Consider the following 17,058-nt stretch of genomic DNA (forward strand, 5'->3'; position numbering starts at 1 on the left):
CCGAACCGGTAACACAAATTAAGATATTTTTGATGAAATCCAATAGCTGTCTGACTCCTCCATAGACAGCAATTTAACCACCACTTTTGAGGTCCAGAAATGTACTAAAGACGTTGTTAAAATAGTCCACGTGACAGCAGTGGTTCAACCTCAATTTTATGAAGCGACCAGAATACTTTTTGTGCACAAAAACAAAACAAAAATAATTACTTTATTCAACAATATCTTCTCTTCTGTGTCATTCTCCTATGCTGTTTACACTCAGTGCTTCCAGGTTCCACATCTATTGAAAGTGGTGGTTAAATTGCGGTCTAAAAAAAATAATAATAATCCGATACTTCTCGGATTTTATCAAAAATATCTTAATTTGTGTTCTGAAGATGAACAAAGGATTTACAGGTTTGGAACAACATGAGAGTGAGTCATTAATGACAGAATTTTCATTTTTGGGTGAACTAACCCTTTAAGTCCAAGGACATCCTGTTTTTAATCATTTTATATAGTTAAAATTCATATAAAATGTCATAAGATTAATATACGTACAATAATGTTCAAAATTGTAATGTTCAACAATTATATACCAAGATATATATATATATATATATATATATATATATATATATATATGTCGAAATGCTTTCAAAATAATTAAAAAAACAAAAGACATTTACATGTCTTTGTCAATAGCTTTATAATTTTCCCACCCTTGAACCTCATACTTCATAAAATGATTTGAAAATTTCTAAATAATGAAGTCCAGGGCTAGTTGTTAAACTTTTTACTCCAGTGAACATTTCTCAGTATTTCTGAACATTAATTTCTGTATAGGAACAAAGTCTTGACTATGGAACATTCTACTGTTGCACAGGGGAAAAGATAGTTCAATCTTACGATTGTTCTTTTGTGACAACAACACTAATTATAAGCTAATAATTTGAAAATACTATGCATAAAATGCCCCCACTACCTGACAGGTATCACTGAAATACATGTCCTGAGATACAACACTGACAACCCTGGGCTCTGTAAACAGCAGAGAAGAATCTGAGCAGACCACAGGTGTTAGCCAATCAGAAAACATGGAGGCTCCTCTCTGCCAGTGGCATGAGTTTTGGGTGGGGCTACTTGTTTGTCAAACTTTATGCAAATTCTTCACCCCTACAATACTTTGTACACAACGTTAAAGCACCAAAAGAATTAAAGATGGAGATACGAGGCATGGGATTTCATTGCTACAGTGTTTATTTTCCTTCAGTCATTTGTAGCTGAATTGTGTCCAATAAACAGAATAGGTCTCTGAAATCTTTAACAAAATATAACCAGTATTTACAATAGTTGTATTAAAAATACAAAAGTAGTTACAGACTTTGCCAGTTGTCTTTGTAAAAGACGTAGAAATACATGTGATTCTTATAGATTTGGCTGGGTAGAAACACAAGGAGCTAAAAGCGATACATTTGAACTCATGACGTTCTATATAAAATATATTGTCGTAACTATTTACTGACCATATCATGACCACCTATCATCTATGCAACAACTATAATTTATATATTCTTGACTACTATCGCTTGCTTCTGAAAATTTGTGCAACAGTTCATGATTTGTGCCATACACTTCGACAGCCAGAAACAATAAAACTGACACATAAAATTAAATAAAAATACAAAACATAAAATCTTTTCAAACAGAATCTTGTGGGCACATTTGGAAAGTTTTTGGGGTCACGATCAAATGAGAAAAGGCATGTTTAAAATGTAAATGAGTAACATTAAACACTGATATAAGAACAGAGAGATGTCTGAGACTATTGAGGTCTGTGAGAGGCAGCTGCTCAGTCTTTTCTTTCTGTCTTCAAGTGTCCGAAGAGAGCTACATCTCCTTCTGTCATTGATTTGAACACTCTCTCTCACACGCACACAAACACACACATACAGTTTCTTTAGCATGTTAAATAGTAACATGGCAGATTAAAACTTCAAATGAAATGACATAATACTGGTTTCCATGGTTTTGTAACACTGATATTGCATTATGTGCAACACCTCTCATCATTCTGTGCTTAAAATGAGACTGCGTTTCATTTTACTACGCAACAATCAGTTTGTTCCTTCTTGTCTTTGTTTTGCAGAACTTATGTTAAAAGTGCCAACATTTTCTCTGCTCCTTTACTCTTTCACAGTGATCTCCATGAAGGGCCTTAAATGCTGTAGTTCAGTCCAGGGCCATGTTTCCATATCGACTGTCATATCAAGGTTGTGAAACTATGAGGGTAGAGATATATTATAATTGTCCCTTATTAAACTGCAGATATCTGCTCATTTTCTGTAGAAAGAAAAGACAAAAAAAGAAAACTTGAATTATAATTTCCTAATATTTAAAAATAGAAATCTATCTTGTATATCATAAACTATAATAACAATAAAATCATAATATGAATGAGAACATTTTTATTTATTCATTTAATTTCTATGCAAAATTTTGGGCTATGTGTAACTGTTAAGCTACACATTCTTGGCTGTTATTTAATATATTAAACAACTGTACAAATAATAATATCAAAATCAATAATCAAATACACCGCCATTCAAAAGTTTGGGATCGGTAAGATTTTTAATGTTTTTAAAAGAAGTTTCGCCTGCTCACCAAAGGCTGTATTTATTTGATTAAAAATACAAAAAAGAAAAACAACAGTAATATTGTGAAATATTGTTACAATTTAAAATAACCGTTTTCTATTTGAATATATTTTAAAATGTAATTTATGCCTGTGTTGTCAAAAAAAAAAAAAAAAAAACATTATCAATGTTTAATTTTTTTCCAGGATTCTTTGATGAATAGAAAGTTGAAAAGAACAGAATTTATCTGAAATAGAAATCTTTTGTAACATTATAAATGTCTTTACTGTCACTTGTGATCCATTTAATACATACTTGCTGAATAAAAGTATGAATAAAAACTTTTTTGAACCAAACTTTTGAACGGTAGTGTATAAAAAGCTTTCTATTACAGGTAAATGCTGTTCTTTTCAACTTTCTATTCATCAAAGAATCCTGGAAAAAATTGTACACAACAGTGTTCAACATTGATAATAATAATAAATGTTTCTTGAACATCAAATCAGCATTTTAGAATGATTTCTGAAGGATCATGTGACACTGAAGACTGGAGTAATGATGCTGAAAATTCAGCTTTGCCATCTCAGGAATAAATTACATTTTAAAATATATTCAAATAGAAAATAGTTATTATAAATTGTAATATTATTTCACAATATGACTGTTTTTTTTTGTAGTGATTACTGAGTAATCAAATACTCACCATCTGGTTGTGGTCTTCGTGACTGGCAGTGGTTGTATGCTGGTAATCTACTGGATGGGTGTATTGGAGGAGGATCACATGACCTTTTAAGGAATCGAGACCTCTGCAGAGCTGCTGTGTAGTCTGGTGGGCGTCGCCCATGAGCATGACTGTGGCTGTCTGCCTCAGCCAATGACAGAGCAGTATAACCAGGTGGTGTGGGCGGCGGCTCTCTAAAACGTCCCTCCCTCCGACTCGCAGTATTCTTGTTTGAATTTGGAGTCTCGTCTTTTCCACCCCTTCGTTTTATTGTTCCTGTGTCACCTTCCAATTCATCACCCCAGTAACCGGTAGGTGTGGTCACGTGACTACGTCCCATCCCTTCTGACAGCGTCTCCCAGCTGCGGTTATCATAATAACCCACACGCTGTGGAATGCTCTGGATGTTGTCATGGGAACCACTGGAGCAGGACGTCCAGCTGCCACGGCCACTGTCTGCTGCGTCCAACGACGCACGGTCACACAGATCCTGAGTCAAGGAGTAGGACCTGAGAGAAAGAAATATAGAAAAACTTTAAAAATAAGGTACTTATGGAAGCTTGCTATTGAACAAAATAAATTAATAAAAAAAAAAGATAATTGCGACTTTTTCATCTCACAATTCTGACTTATTTTCTCAGAATTGTGAGATATGCAACTGGGAGTTATAAAGTACAATTCTGAGAGAAAAAAAAAAAAAAGAAAAAAAAAAAGAACTGACTTTTTCCTCACTTCATAACTCGCAAGTCTGACTTTATAACTCGCAACTGCATGTTATAGTCAGAATTGCAAGCTATAAACCCACAATTGTGAGTTATTAACTTACAATTGCGAGTTATACAGTCAGAATTGCGAGATATAAACTCACAATTCTGAGAAAAAAGTCAGAATTGTGAGATGTAACCTCGCAATTGCAAGAAAAAAAGTCTGAATTTTGAGATAAAAAGTCAAAAAAATTTTGTTTTTAATTCAGTGGAAGAAACAAGCTTTGACATCCAGAAACAAAAAGGGGGGAAAAAAAAAGAAAAAAAATATTTTTTTCTAACTTGTGTAAACCTCTTACCCCAGGCTTATTTGGTCAGGCTCAGATCTACGCGTGCTGAGTGGGTGTGCAAGCGTATGGGGTTGAGCATGTGTGTGGTCATCAACCATGATGAGATCAGAGGAGGAGGAGCTTAACAGACTCAACTGATCCGATGCTTCACTCACCACTAACTGTGGGGCTATGAGAAAAACACATGCATAAGCAAACAATAATTACATAAATCAGAGAACATCTTACACTTTAGAAGTGTGATCATCTATCAGGATCTACTGCTGATCTATGGGGATTTTCACGTACAACCATATAGGGTTTACAGAAAATGGACCAAAAAGAGAAAATATCCAGTGAGAGGCCTTTGGGAGATTCGCATCATGGATGTGTAGCCGACAAATCTGCAGCAACTGCCTGATGCTATCATGTCAATATGGACCAAAATCTCTAAAGAATGTTTCCATCAGTGCTACCAAGTTTTATTTAACTGAATCAATGCACATTCCTACATACCTTTTCTAGGTGTGCTCTGAGGTGAGGTACGTGGAGAGGAGAGTAGAGAGGAAGCATATGACTGGCTGTCCTCAGGCGGTTTTCGTTGTCTGTCCCGCCCCTTTTCTGACAGAGACAAAATCTTATGGAGAGACTGAGGAGACTGGGCACCTACAGACACAAAGAACACCATCTCACTACAAACATAACTTACAAGTCACCAGCAGAGGGCGCTCAAACATTAACAGAACTCAGCTCATTTGTATAGGTACAACAGAGGAAAGTCTTACCAAATGGTGCTAACTCTTTGTCAAGTGATTTCTTGATACCATGACTTCCATTTGTTTGCTGCGGAGTGGCGCTTCTTTGACCAACAGGAGATACATCCACTCGCCTCCTGTCGTTAGAGTTCTTCAGCACTGAAACCACAAGCACACATACACAAGGTTAGCTGGCCCATTATATGAAAGGTATAAATGTTGTGGATATTAATTTATAGAACAAAAAAAAGCCATTTTTTTGTATTTCTGTAGTTTTTCAATTCCAGACTAATCATATAAATTTAGTCTCTAAGAAAAGTCCATTTCATTACTATGCTATTATGTTATTCACATTATGGTATTTAAGGACGTTTGAGAACATAAAAGGCATAAAAGAAAATCATTCACGCATGACTTGATTTAATAAACAGAGCTGATCAATGCAAAAAATACATGCATGAGAGATAGGCACTATAAAGTAATTACTGATATAATGCACAACTAGCAATAATCGATTATTTTTTGACTTCCTCAGGGTCATAGTGTTCTTTAAAATGTGCACGCCAACTCACTCGAGCTGTTGGCGGGCTCACACTGCATGGAGAGTTCATGGAGTGTGTCCTCATTACTCTCGTGTGTGTGTGAGTCCAGATACTGTCGCACACGTCTACTCATCATCTCCACCTCATAGAGTTTCTTAGCACTGAGAAAAGAGCTCCGCCTCCCTTTCCTCTTCCCGCCCATCGTTCCGATGTCAGAGAGAGAAGAGCTGCTCACCTGGCTTAGAGACCTAAACACATTAGAACAAAAGGCAATGTATGTTAATGAAAACGGGTCAACACATCAAACCAACAGGAAGTTAGCAAGACAGCTAGATAAATCTGCCAGAGAATCCTGCTGGGGAATTATCACAGCCTTTTTTTTAACATGCATAATGAAGAGAATATAGATGAGAGACTAGCTACAGGTTAATGAAATATTTACATGTCTAGAAAGTAGGGATGAGCATGAGTAACTAGTCAAGTACTCGTTCTTCAACTAACCAGTAAACTAGTAAAATACCAAATCAAATTACTTGGAAATTGATGTTTATTTGCGCTTACTTGCTAGAGGCAACAGGGTTATTATCAGTAACTAAAACTAAAATTAATAAACAACAACAACAACAAAAAAAAACTTTTAATAATTGAAAAAGCTGAAATAATATCTAATATTAGATAAATTGGCAACTAACTGATATAAGTTTAAGTTGAAGCACTAAAATAAACAGGAAATAATTAAAAACTAAAACTGAACAAACTAAAACTGAAATAAAAATAAATTAAACTTAAGCCGTAATAGACAAAAGCACACTAAAATTTACTAAAAATGAAACAAAAATGATATTTAAAAAAATGAAAAAATTAAAACCTAATTCCAAATATTTTTAAAAACTATATCATATAAATACTAGTAAAAATAACACCGGTAGGCGCCAATAAATTTTTCCCTTACTGAATACAACTCTACTAACGGTTGCTAGAGTACCATCAAATGAGATTTTGATTTCACAGTGAAAACTTGTTAAAGAGTGGTATTTTATTGTCCCTGCAACCTTTAATACCTCCTTTAGTATCCTTTTTTAAAAAAACAGAGCAAATGTATTTTCTATGCAAGACGCAGGTGACTGCAAATATAAATTTGTTTTTTAAATCTTTGTTTTTATTAATGCATTTGAGTATTTTTATCTATTACTGATTATATAATACTAAATAAAACATTTTAGTACTCAACTACAATATTGCTCAATGCCCACTCCTACTCAAGTAGCAACACTTTTATACAACCATATAAATCATTGTAGAAAAACATTGATAAGAAAAATTCATGCTTTTCCAGAGGATGAATATTAACATTTGGGAGAAATAAGCTTTTAAATAAGCTATTAAAAGAAGTGTTAGTGTTGTTTAGTACATTGCACACAGCAAAACAATGACAGTTAAAAGAGAAAGTGAAGGAAAAAAGAGAAAGACAGTAGCAGTCACACTTACCCAAGACTCCTCCACTTTTTCTTCCTAAAACACAGACCAGTGAAGAGCCAAAGAACAAGAAAATTAAGAGATCAAGAAAAAGGAGACAAAAAGACACTAGTGCTTAGACAGTGAAGCCCATAAAGCAAAGGCCCAAAAACAAGAAGTCCAGTAAGACACCAAGCACACAAATGACTGTCAGTGTCAGCACAAACTATTAGCAATGGATATATGCCACACTGTGTTCAATACCTAGTGAGCTGCTTACAAACTACGTAGGAAACATTTTACGTAGGGACGCTCCGATCAAGATTTTTGCAGCCAATGCCGGCTACCGATTTCTTGTCATCATGATTGCCTGATACCGATGCTGATCAATCAAGCTTTATAAAAGTGATATACAAGCTCTCTGTTGACTGTCACTGTTAACCGTAAAGGCATTTTTAATGATTTCACATGCAAGTGGCATACTTAAAAGTAATGGCTTAAAACAAGGCATCATCAAGTACATGGTCACATTTGATAGAAAACCTTTGAATTTTGAAGAAAATAGATTTTGATCATGTTTGGAGGTTCTTATGTTAAAACACTGCTGAGAAAATCCCAGAAAAAGTGATGCTATTTATTGATTTGTTTTGTTATTATTCATGCTTGACATGATGACTATTAGAAATGACTGATTTGATATCTCAAAGCAATCAAAATACGTCATTTTGGAACCATGTTAGCCTTTTTATCAAAAGTTAAAAAACCTCTCCAAACAAGTGATCTGAGTGTTTTACTGAACATCAAAAATACTTATATGTGTAAATGCCAACGCATACAAATATTTATAAATAACATAGAATAAAGTAAAAAAGTATCCTGGTTGATGAGTGATAAGCGCCGTTTCAGCTGTGTGCTCCTATTCTATGGTGCACAGTAAAGCTAAACGTCAATCTGAGCGAAAGATTCCAATCCAAGGGTGTTCCAGCTGTAAAACAGTGTCTGATTGGTCTCTACACACCATACCCAAGATCCAGTTATTGGTTCAAATGACGTTGGGTCATGACTGCGACATGATCAGATCCCAGAAGTCCTATAACTTTAGCCAAGCAGCATGTCATTTTGCTCCATGAGGATTTTCTATTCATCATGCTATGTTGTGTTTGGGCTTGTTTGAATAGAGACAACCTGCTCTAATAAAGACGTGCAATTTACTATGGTTTACTAATGTTTCCCGAAGTTACAAAGCAGAATGTGGCACAAAAGCCTCATCCGTATACTGTTTATATGCAATTCGGTGGAACTTTTTATAGTTTTATGTGATCAAATTGCGATCCAATTGCCATCGAATTGCCAAATTTAGTGATTACTGATTGAGTCATAGAACGTGTTTAACGGACAAAACCGATCTCAGCTGATCGATCGGAGCACCCCTAATTTTAAGGCATCATAGGTAGGTATCTTAATTACACTGCCTCACACATGAATGTTTCATGTAGACAGCAAATCCACAATGCTCTGCCACAAACAGAAAAAATTAATTCAAAATGCAGTGCAAGGCGACAGGAACTCATTTTCAAATACTGAACAATAGTGTTAAACAATATTTCATTTTGATAAAAAAACAGATTATTCTAAATCGGCCACTGATGAGGTTTCATTTCCTGTGCAGGTAGTGATGCAGCTCAGTAAGTTTTGAAAAAGAGCTAGTGTGTGTTTGTGTAATTTTGCTTTTATCTTAAGTTTTAATTGATGATATGAGTTTGTGTGTATGAAATATCATTGCTGAATAATTGTACACTTTGTGAGTGAGTGAGTGTACCTAGTCTTAAAAAGCAATGCAGGGTCCATAGTGATGGAAGCCATTCGAACCACGTGTCTGATCTCTCGTGCAATCATTCTCAACTTCTCAAAATTCACCAGACCATCCACCTTGGAGTTGTTGCCTATAAGCACATGTTTGACAGGTTCATAGTCCATTTTTAAACCAAACTCTAAATTCTGAGGCAACAGACACAAACAAAAAAAGCAAGTTACCCTCGTGGAGGAAGGTGAGGTCTTTCTTAATGACAGGAAACAGAGGAATAACCGGTGGCTGCAAGTTGTGTTTGTTGAGTAGGTTGCGGTATTTGGCCATGTTGCGAGAAGGGTCGAAAACGTCCTGTAATTCTGCCAGAAGTTTCTCATATTTTCCAGGCAATCGTTCCCATGTAGATCGCAACCGAGAGACAGGTGATAGATTGAACCCACTGCAAAATATACAGATACACTTCAGAGACTGTATAATGGGGAGGAGACAGACTATTCCCAGCAATAACATTAACAAACTTGACATTTTTTTCAAGAATCACAAGCACACGGACACATTTATATGGTGAGAAGCATGGAAGATGGCGTCCTATATTATATTTTATTGCAGACAATTTTAATTAAATCAATTAAACGTTTTGGCGGCGCTGGTTTTCCTTTAGTTAGTAATAATATATAATAATAATAATTTTGTATAATATATATATATATATATATATATATATAATTACAAATATTTACAATAAATAAATGTATAAATTATAAATAAATATATATTATACAATAGTTATATTTTAATTTTACAATAATAATAAAATGTATTGTATAAAAGGTATTGCCACAGCAATACGACGCATCCAAACAATATGACTGGGATCATGATTCTACTTGGTATCATACCGTGAGAAACATAATTAAGGTATCATGACAACACTAAGATACACATATACTAAAGTGCTCATTTGATGTAATCCCTGGACATTAAGTCTACCTGATAATGGCAAACATGGAGTTGAAGTTCTTGCAGTCACGGCAGTGAAGGGCAATCTTTATAAAGTGCTTGATGATCTTCACTCTTTTGGCTAGGTTGGTTTCCTGTACTATCTCTGTAGCGACCCAGAAAGTCTCCTGGTTTACAAGATCCTCAAAGTTGCGCAGATTGGTGGGAGGATCTTGTGGGTGAAGCTTGAAGAGGTCGCTAATGTAATCCGTTGGTTCAATGCTGGAAAATAGCAGATAGTTGCGTGCTGACAGCTGATTGGCTATCTCCATGGAGCTCAAGGATAGCAGCGGAACCACAGATTCTCGCTGCATCTCCTGTGCTTCCACATCTGAACACAGCGTCTCCGTCTCCATGTTGCTCTTGAGATAATACCTGAAAAAAAACACCATCACATATTAAAATAAATCACTAAACAGTCCATTTGAATTCACAAATTCAGCTTAAGTCCAAACCTAGCAGTCAGCTGTATCTTGTCAGCCAGTTTAGAGAGTTGATCAGGTAGTCGCCTCTGTTTAATAACGCCCTCCTGTGTGACCGACACCTCACAGAGTGAATAAGCCTCGGGACTTGCGGTCATGCCAAACTCTCGCATTGCCTGATTGGCTGCCTCTCTCGCTGTGGTGTCCCTATTGATCAGTAAGTAACGACTTTGTTGGTCTGCCTTGAAAATACGCAGCACCTGGTCTTGCAATTCTGTGAATGAAAAAGTTTAACAAAGCATAAAACAAACTGTATGTAAGCTTATAAATTGTTTGTAAACCTCAACCAGCACTGGGTTCCAAACATTCCTGCATAGCACAGATTACATGCAACTTCTAAAACTATATTTGCTAAATGGACAAGGTAGGTGTCGAAGAGGTAGATATAAAGATTCAAAGGAAAAGAGATGATAGGAACCCTAATAACAAAGACAAAAAGGTTAACTGGAGATCCAGATCAAGCAGAAGTCAGATAAGGCATCTTGGCACTAATGAAAATAAAATATGTACAAACATAATAAGCTGTACAACATCTTGTAGAGTAAAGTAGAGACTACATGGAGACAAAGCATTTACTGCAGGGACAGGCAGAGCTTTATTCTAAAAGAGAAATGTCAAAGTACAGGTTCTTCAATAACATGATAATACCAGTCCTTTAGCGTATTCAATTTGGCAGGACATTTAAGGTTTACGTCATTTACAAGTTTACATGTCTATAAACCAATAAAAGAAGGTTACTAAGATGTCAGAAATACTACTTACATGCTCATACAACATTTTTTTTCCTGAGATACTTCTTGTAGGACTTTACTCTTACAATCAGTGGCCCTAGTGATCGATAAGTGTTCTAGTAAAATTTGGTGTAGTGTGGTGATCAAAAGCAACCACTGGTAAACCTCAAACCACTAGATTCAAATCACAGAGTTATGTGGTGTACCTTTTTTAAGTGTATAAAAAAAATGGATGTGTAAAAATAGATCTTAAAAAAATCATTTGCATCAGTGTATTATTTATCATTATACTTATATTTTATTATATTTGGGTTTTTTTTAACGGTTCTCTTGAATTACTTCAGAACTTGCGGTACTTAATTGAAAATGTTAAGAAGCTATGTTAACTTTGTTCAGAAATGCATTAAGACAATGCTAAATATAAACAGCAGCTACAGAAACATTTGTACATAAAGAGAAAACAGTTGGAGTGGTATATCAATTAAATAAAAAAAGAAAGAAAGAAAAACGGTAACTTAGGACTTGGCCCAGTGGCAAGTTTTGCAGATGGCACAAAGTGTATGAGTCTACACAGGCAGGACACTGAAATAAACCAAAGACAATGTAATAAAGTGTGTGTACAGTGCCACAGAACTTGAGGCGTGTTTAATTTGACCTAGAGCGTGAGTCAGGCTTGCCAGACAACTGGCAAAACACAGTATATTAGCAAAAACACACAACTGTGCTACTACACCCTTTTTTACTTTCAAGAAAGCAAGAACTTCCTATAAGTCTGTTTTTATCCACAAGTGACAGATAATCCATGCTGATGCCATAAGTGTGAAAAAATTGCCACTGACTCAAGTTTGCAGAAATGAATCATATCTGTAAAAGAACATTTACTATAAAAGGGCTGAAAAGAGCAGTATAGCAGAGAGAAGGAAAGACTGGCAACTAGAGAAGACTATACAAGAGATTTTGAGAGAGATAGACAGGCAATTACGTGAGACAGGTTTCTATGAAGACAAACAGCTATCTAGAGAACTATAAGTCAGGTGTCTAAAAAGACGAGCAGAACTGCAGCAGTGCACAAATACTCACGAGTGAATCCAGATGCTGTGAGCAAGGAGAAGGTAGCGGGATCATTAGTACATCGCACAGATATAACAAAAGTAAAGCAGGAACACAAAAAGAATTTTTGAAATAAAAAGTGTCCATGTAAACATAGGCAACAGAGCTTGAAACAAGCAAGCGTCCTGTGAGTGTCCACAAAGAAAAGCCCACGGAGAAAAGCAGGGCTGATCACGTGGACCATCCTTAATGCACACACACACACACACACACACACACACACACACACACACACACACACACACACACACACACACACACACACACACACACACACACACACACACACACACACACACACACACACACACACACACACACACACACACACACACACACACACATTATACATATAGATACACATACATACATACATACATATACATATATATATATATATATACATACACACATACATATATATATATATATATATATATACATACACACATACATATATATATATGATGGCGACACTATTTCACAGCTATACATAACCAGTGTTTAGCAACTTGCATATTCATTTATTTTTGCATAATCATGTGCTTTTTTCCCCTCAAATTCAGAAGCATGGACCAAAAAAATTATTTACACAACATTTGTGAATATAGTCAAAGCTAAATGGTTCAAGACAGCAGGATTTTTAGAAAGGATAATTTAAAAGAAAAAAACAATTAAGGAGAATCAATAAACTATAAATAAATTATCTGCCATTGTGTGAATAATATGTAATCATGTAATCCATAATCAGTTCTACCCAGCTCTGTGTATGTGTGTGTGTATATATATATATATATAATATTAGTAATATATTATTATATGAAAATAATTAAATATTAATAATAATATAATTAAATATTATATAGATTTAATTATATTAATATAATTAAATATTAATAATAATATAATTAAAATTATATTGCATTTTATAATTATATTTCATCATCTTGTGTACACTCATTTTTGGGTAAACATTTGAGTATTCTGTATCCATTTACCTGGTGGCTGTGTACTGTAGTCGATGATGCGTTGTTGGCCTTGGGCCAGGTCAGGGTTACTGGATGAGAGACTTCCGCTGACTGGCATAGTGGTCGGAGTCTGTTTGTTCTGCCGTAATCCCACAATGCTGTCATCCTGAGTCTGCCCTAACCCGAGGTCACTACACAACAAAAGCATAATGGCTCATGACTTAATAAAAAAAATTAACATCTATCTATCAGAATTTACCATAAAAACCAGATGGGGTTGATGTGAAATATTGCTAAAAACCCATTCCATTTATGAAAATATCTTTAAAATGACAATATTTGTACTCTTTGACTCTTCTCTTCTCAACAGTGTGAGAAGAATGTGTGTGCTTGTATACCTGTAAGGTTTCTGAGGTAGGATGCTCATGCGTGTCTTGTCTAGAATCTTCATCAGTTTGTTTCGGCCACCCATTGTATGTGCTTTGACCTTCTTGCTGACCTTTTCTTGACCTATTACATCAGATCCAGCCCCAAGTTCAGGTACAGAATAACGGCTATTTTTCTTTCCATCACCAATCTTTGGAAGATGAGGAACACCGTTTTTCCTTTCCTCTGCCACCCTGGCCACCAACTCCTTGAAGACTGAGAAGAGTGAAAACGAGTAAAGATAAGAAAAAAAAAAAAAAGTGAGATATTGAAATCAGCAGTCTGTGTGTGTTGAGATGTGTATCCTGGAGGGAATCTCACCCAGGAGGTTGGTTTTGACACTCATACAGAGCTGTATGTTGTTCCTAAGAATTTCAGTTGCTTTGGACAACTGCACATTCTCAAACGTCTGCCCGTTCACCTCCAATATCTGCTCATGGGTGTGAAAAGGATAGAAAAAGAGAAATACAAAATGTGTCAGAAAATGCTTCCATGTCTTAACGTTGCATTGCACTGAGATTTAAAAGGTCTTACCTGGTCTCCACGTTTAAGCCCCGCCTCCTCTGCTTTGCTGCCGACTTCCACACTACTGATAAAGAGGCGCGTCCCCCGTTCAGCTCCTCCAATAAGTGTGAAGGGGAGGGGAATCTCTCGAGCAGTCCTTGTTATAGTAATCACTCTGGGTTTGGCTTTAGCAGCACAAGCTATGTTGAGCAACCGCAACTGTCCTGTCATTTTCTGCTCGGATAAATACAGTTAATAAGGATGCTTGTCTGATAATGTGATAATTAATGTATAGTTAAAATATAGATTAAATTGAGATAATTAGGAGTAATGCTTGTATGCTGTTCACACCTCTTTTTCCAGATTGCTCTGGAACTCCTCCAAAAAATTGGTCATATCAGGGTCTCCTTCAAAGTCACTAAAGTGATTGTTAACCCATAACAATACAACCCGGGTTACCTAAGTAGAGGAGAGAGAGTGAAGAACTTTGAGTTCAGACCCACTGAAGCTTAATGTGTGTGTTTCTTTAGAAATGGTTGACTCAATCACGCTACCTTGTCCCGTAAACTAGGGTCATTAAACCAGTCCAGAAGTCTCTGTCCCAAAATCAGAGGACTGGGCAAGAAGGTACGATAGGTCAACAGGAAGTCTTCAATATACGTGGGGTCGACGACTGAATGATCCTCCACTAAGTGCTGCATTAGTCTTTCAGCAGTACCCTAAAAAAACGTACATCAGATTTTTCTTAAATTACCACATTTAAAAGACACATTTTAAATCTATTCATTTAGTTTATGATTATTTTGTCAGATCATTTAACCAATTAATACAGTACTGATTAAAAGTCTGGGGTCTGTAAAAAAAAAAAAAAATTATGTTTTTGAAAGTCTCTTATGCTATTTGATGAAAAATATAGTACATTTGTAATATTATACAATATTATTACAATTTAAAATTAATATGTAATATATTTTGTATATAATATTTATTTCTGTGAAGTTTAATTTTTAGCAGTCATTACTCCCCTCAGTCTCACATGATTCTTCAGAAATCACTCTAATATGCTGATTTCAAGCTCAAGATCTGGTGCTTTCTTTAAGGATTGATGAATGGAAAGTTAAAAAGGAACAGAATTTATTTGAAATATAAAAGTCTTTAATGTCACTTTTGATCAATTTAATGCATCCTTGCTGAATAAAAGTATAAATTGAACTTTCATTACATATTTAAATTCTCAAAGGTATGTTGTACTACTTCCATTCACATAACATAAAAGGTCTGAGATTAAATTAAACCAGACTGTAAAGCTGAACTCTGATTTCTGAGTAGAGCACTCTTAAGTCAGTCAGATTTTTCCAAAAAACAGTGCTTACCTTGACAACAATGTGTCCCTTGCGTGTGCCCGTCCGGTCAAGTTCTCGGTGTTCTTTCACCATGACAATTTCTCCTTCCTCCTCCACTCGCTGTGTGTTCTGCTCAACCTGATTCAGAATGCAGCAGTAGTCCTGTTGGGCAATACACACAAACTACACACACACACACACACACAAATAATAATGTTAACGTGATTTTTGTGCGTCACCATATTATGGTTAAAATTTGCATTAAAAATTAAGCTTGTATGGGGATTTTATTTGATAGACGATAATCATAAACTTTTCATTTCTGATCTAGAAATGTGCCCCATGCTGGCAAAAGGAGTCGCAATGAGCAAATTTTCAAAATTTGTTATTGTTATTCTGACAATAAATAACTGAGCTACACCTGTTTGAAGTTGATAGAGTCAGCAAAGTCAATTTTGAGAAAAATCGAGTTAAAGTTTTGTGAAGATTCCAAAACAAATTAGACCAAGCAACCATACCTTAAAATCCCTGGTAACCCCAAATTTGGCACAAACCAAGTCAAACCCACCCATATCTTTAAGAAAAATATATATATTCAACTTTTTTCCATGATTCCACAATTCTTTGATTAACATTAATGAACAGACAGCCTATATATTAAGACCTACTGTACCACACGTATCTAATATAATGCTACATATCAGATGTTTTTCCCCTCAACAGTTAACCAAAGGTTCACTTAAGACATAACAGATAATGTTTGCGTGAATACTTGCTAAGACAAATATACTCTAATACTCTAATTCTGTGAATATCGGGATCGCATGCTGTCTGAGGCATCAGTGTGAGTAAGTTCATTTTGTTTACATCAGCCTGAGTTTGAAAATCACATTTCATTTTGTTCAGAATCATGCCATCGAGAATTCGCTATGAATATTCACAAAGGTTGGAATGCTTTGCTTTAAAACGATAACACACTTGTGCTGAGGGAAGTGCCAGTAATCAAAACTGCATTTTTCATGGTCAAAGGAAAGGTACTCATCTCAGAAAACATACAAGTAAAGATACTTTTAGATGTTGAATTGGTATTGGGATCGCTAGACGAGGGCTTAATGAACTAATTTTTGTGAAAACCTCAATTTTGACCAAAATTTACATTTTTTCACTTTTTTGCCTGTAGCTCGAAATTAACCTGTGCTCATTCTGACTCATTTTGCAAGCACAGGTCACAAATACTTATGCTTACAAAAAAAATCTAGAATCAATTTATTGACATTAATGAGCTGCTGAATTGTACACCATCATGCCCAATTTTAGTAGACACTCTTACCTGACAGTCGTCCACTTTGGTCCTCATGACTCCAGTCATCAGTTGTTTCTCCAAAGAAGGGGAGACACCAAAACTTCCACCCATACACACGCTCTCAGGGCGGCCATCTGGATAGATCACCTCTACTGCTCCATTCAGAATGACTGACCATGAGTCCAGCTAAAACACACACTTGCCTGTTATCAACTGAACACAAACGAGGAGATGAAATGCTGCAATGGGGCCAGTCTTACT

At 35.6% G+C, this 17,058-nt stretch overlaps 1 protein-coding gene across 4 annotated transcripts in view; it reads right to left on the reverse strand.

Moving 5' to 3' along the window:
- Positions 1-1,233: 1,233 nt before the first annotated feature.
- rapgef2a (Rap guanine nucleotide exchange factor 2a) overlaps positions 1,234-17,058 on the reverse strand; it is a 42,423-nt gene continuing 26,598 nt past the window's right edge. Inside the window, exons 10-30 of one of the 4 annotated variants that reach the window (XM_067402436.1) lie at position 17,058; positions 16,825-16,983; positions 15,525-15,677; positions 14,706-14,870; positions 14,503-14,610; positions 14,182-14,385; positions 13,969-14,077; positions 13,620-13,863; positions 13,252-13,412; positions 12,224-12,238; positions 10,386-10,626; positions 9,922-10,305; positions 9,159-9,370; positions 8,944-9,067; positions 7,158-7,181; positions 5,700-5,917; positions 5,158-5,286; positions 4,889-5,038; positions 4,403-4,562; positions 3,322-3,848; positions 1,234-2,325 (exon numbers count right to left, since the gene is read on the reverse strand). The exon at position 17,058 is cut by the window's right edge and continues 136 nt beyond it. In XM_067402436.1, coding sequence (XP_067258537.1) covers positions 2,300-2,325; positions 3,322-3,848; positions 4,403-4,562; positions 4,889-5,038; positions 5,158-5,286; positions 5,700-5,917; positions 7,158-7,181; positions 8,944-9,067; positions 9,159-9,370; positions 9,922-10,305; positions 10,386-10,626; positions 12,224-12,238; positions 13,252-13,412; positions 13,620-13,863; positions 13,969-14,077; positions 14,182-14,385; positions 14,503-14,610; positions 14,706-14,870; positions 15,525-15,677; positions 16,825-16,983; position 17,058 — 3,514 coding nt within the window. In that variant the 3' untranslated portion in view covers positions 1,234-2,299. The remainder of the gene's footprint in view (positions 2,326-3,321; positions 3,849-4,402; positions 4,563-4,888; positions 5,039-5,157; positions 5,287-5,699; positions 5,918-7,157; positions 7,182-8,943; positions 9,068-9,158; positions 9,371-9,921; positions 10,306-10,385; positions 10,627-12,223; positions 12,239-13,251; positions 13,413-13,619; positions 13,864-13,968; positions 14,078-14,181; positions 14,386-14,502; positions 14,611-14,705; positions 14,871-15,524; positions 15,678-16,824; positions 16,984-17,057) is intronic. The other 3 variants (XM_067402437.1, XM_067402438.1, XM_067402439.1) reach the window with 3 other exon arrangements.

This window comes from Chanodichthys erythropterus, chromosome 12 (assembly GCF_024489055.1).
Source record: "Chanodichthys erythropterus isolate Z2021 chromosome 12, ASM2448905v1, whole genome shotgun sequence".
Classification (NCBI taxonomy): domain Eukaryota; kingdom Metazoa; phylum Chordata; class Actinopteri; order Cypriniformes; family Xenocyprididae; genus Chanodichthys; species Chanodichthys erythropterus.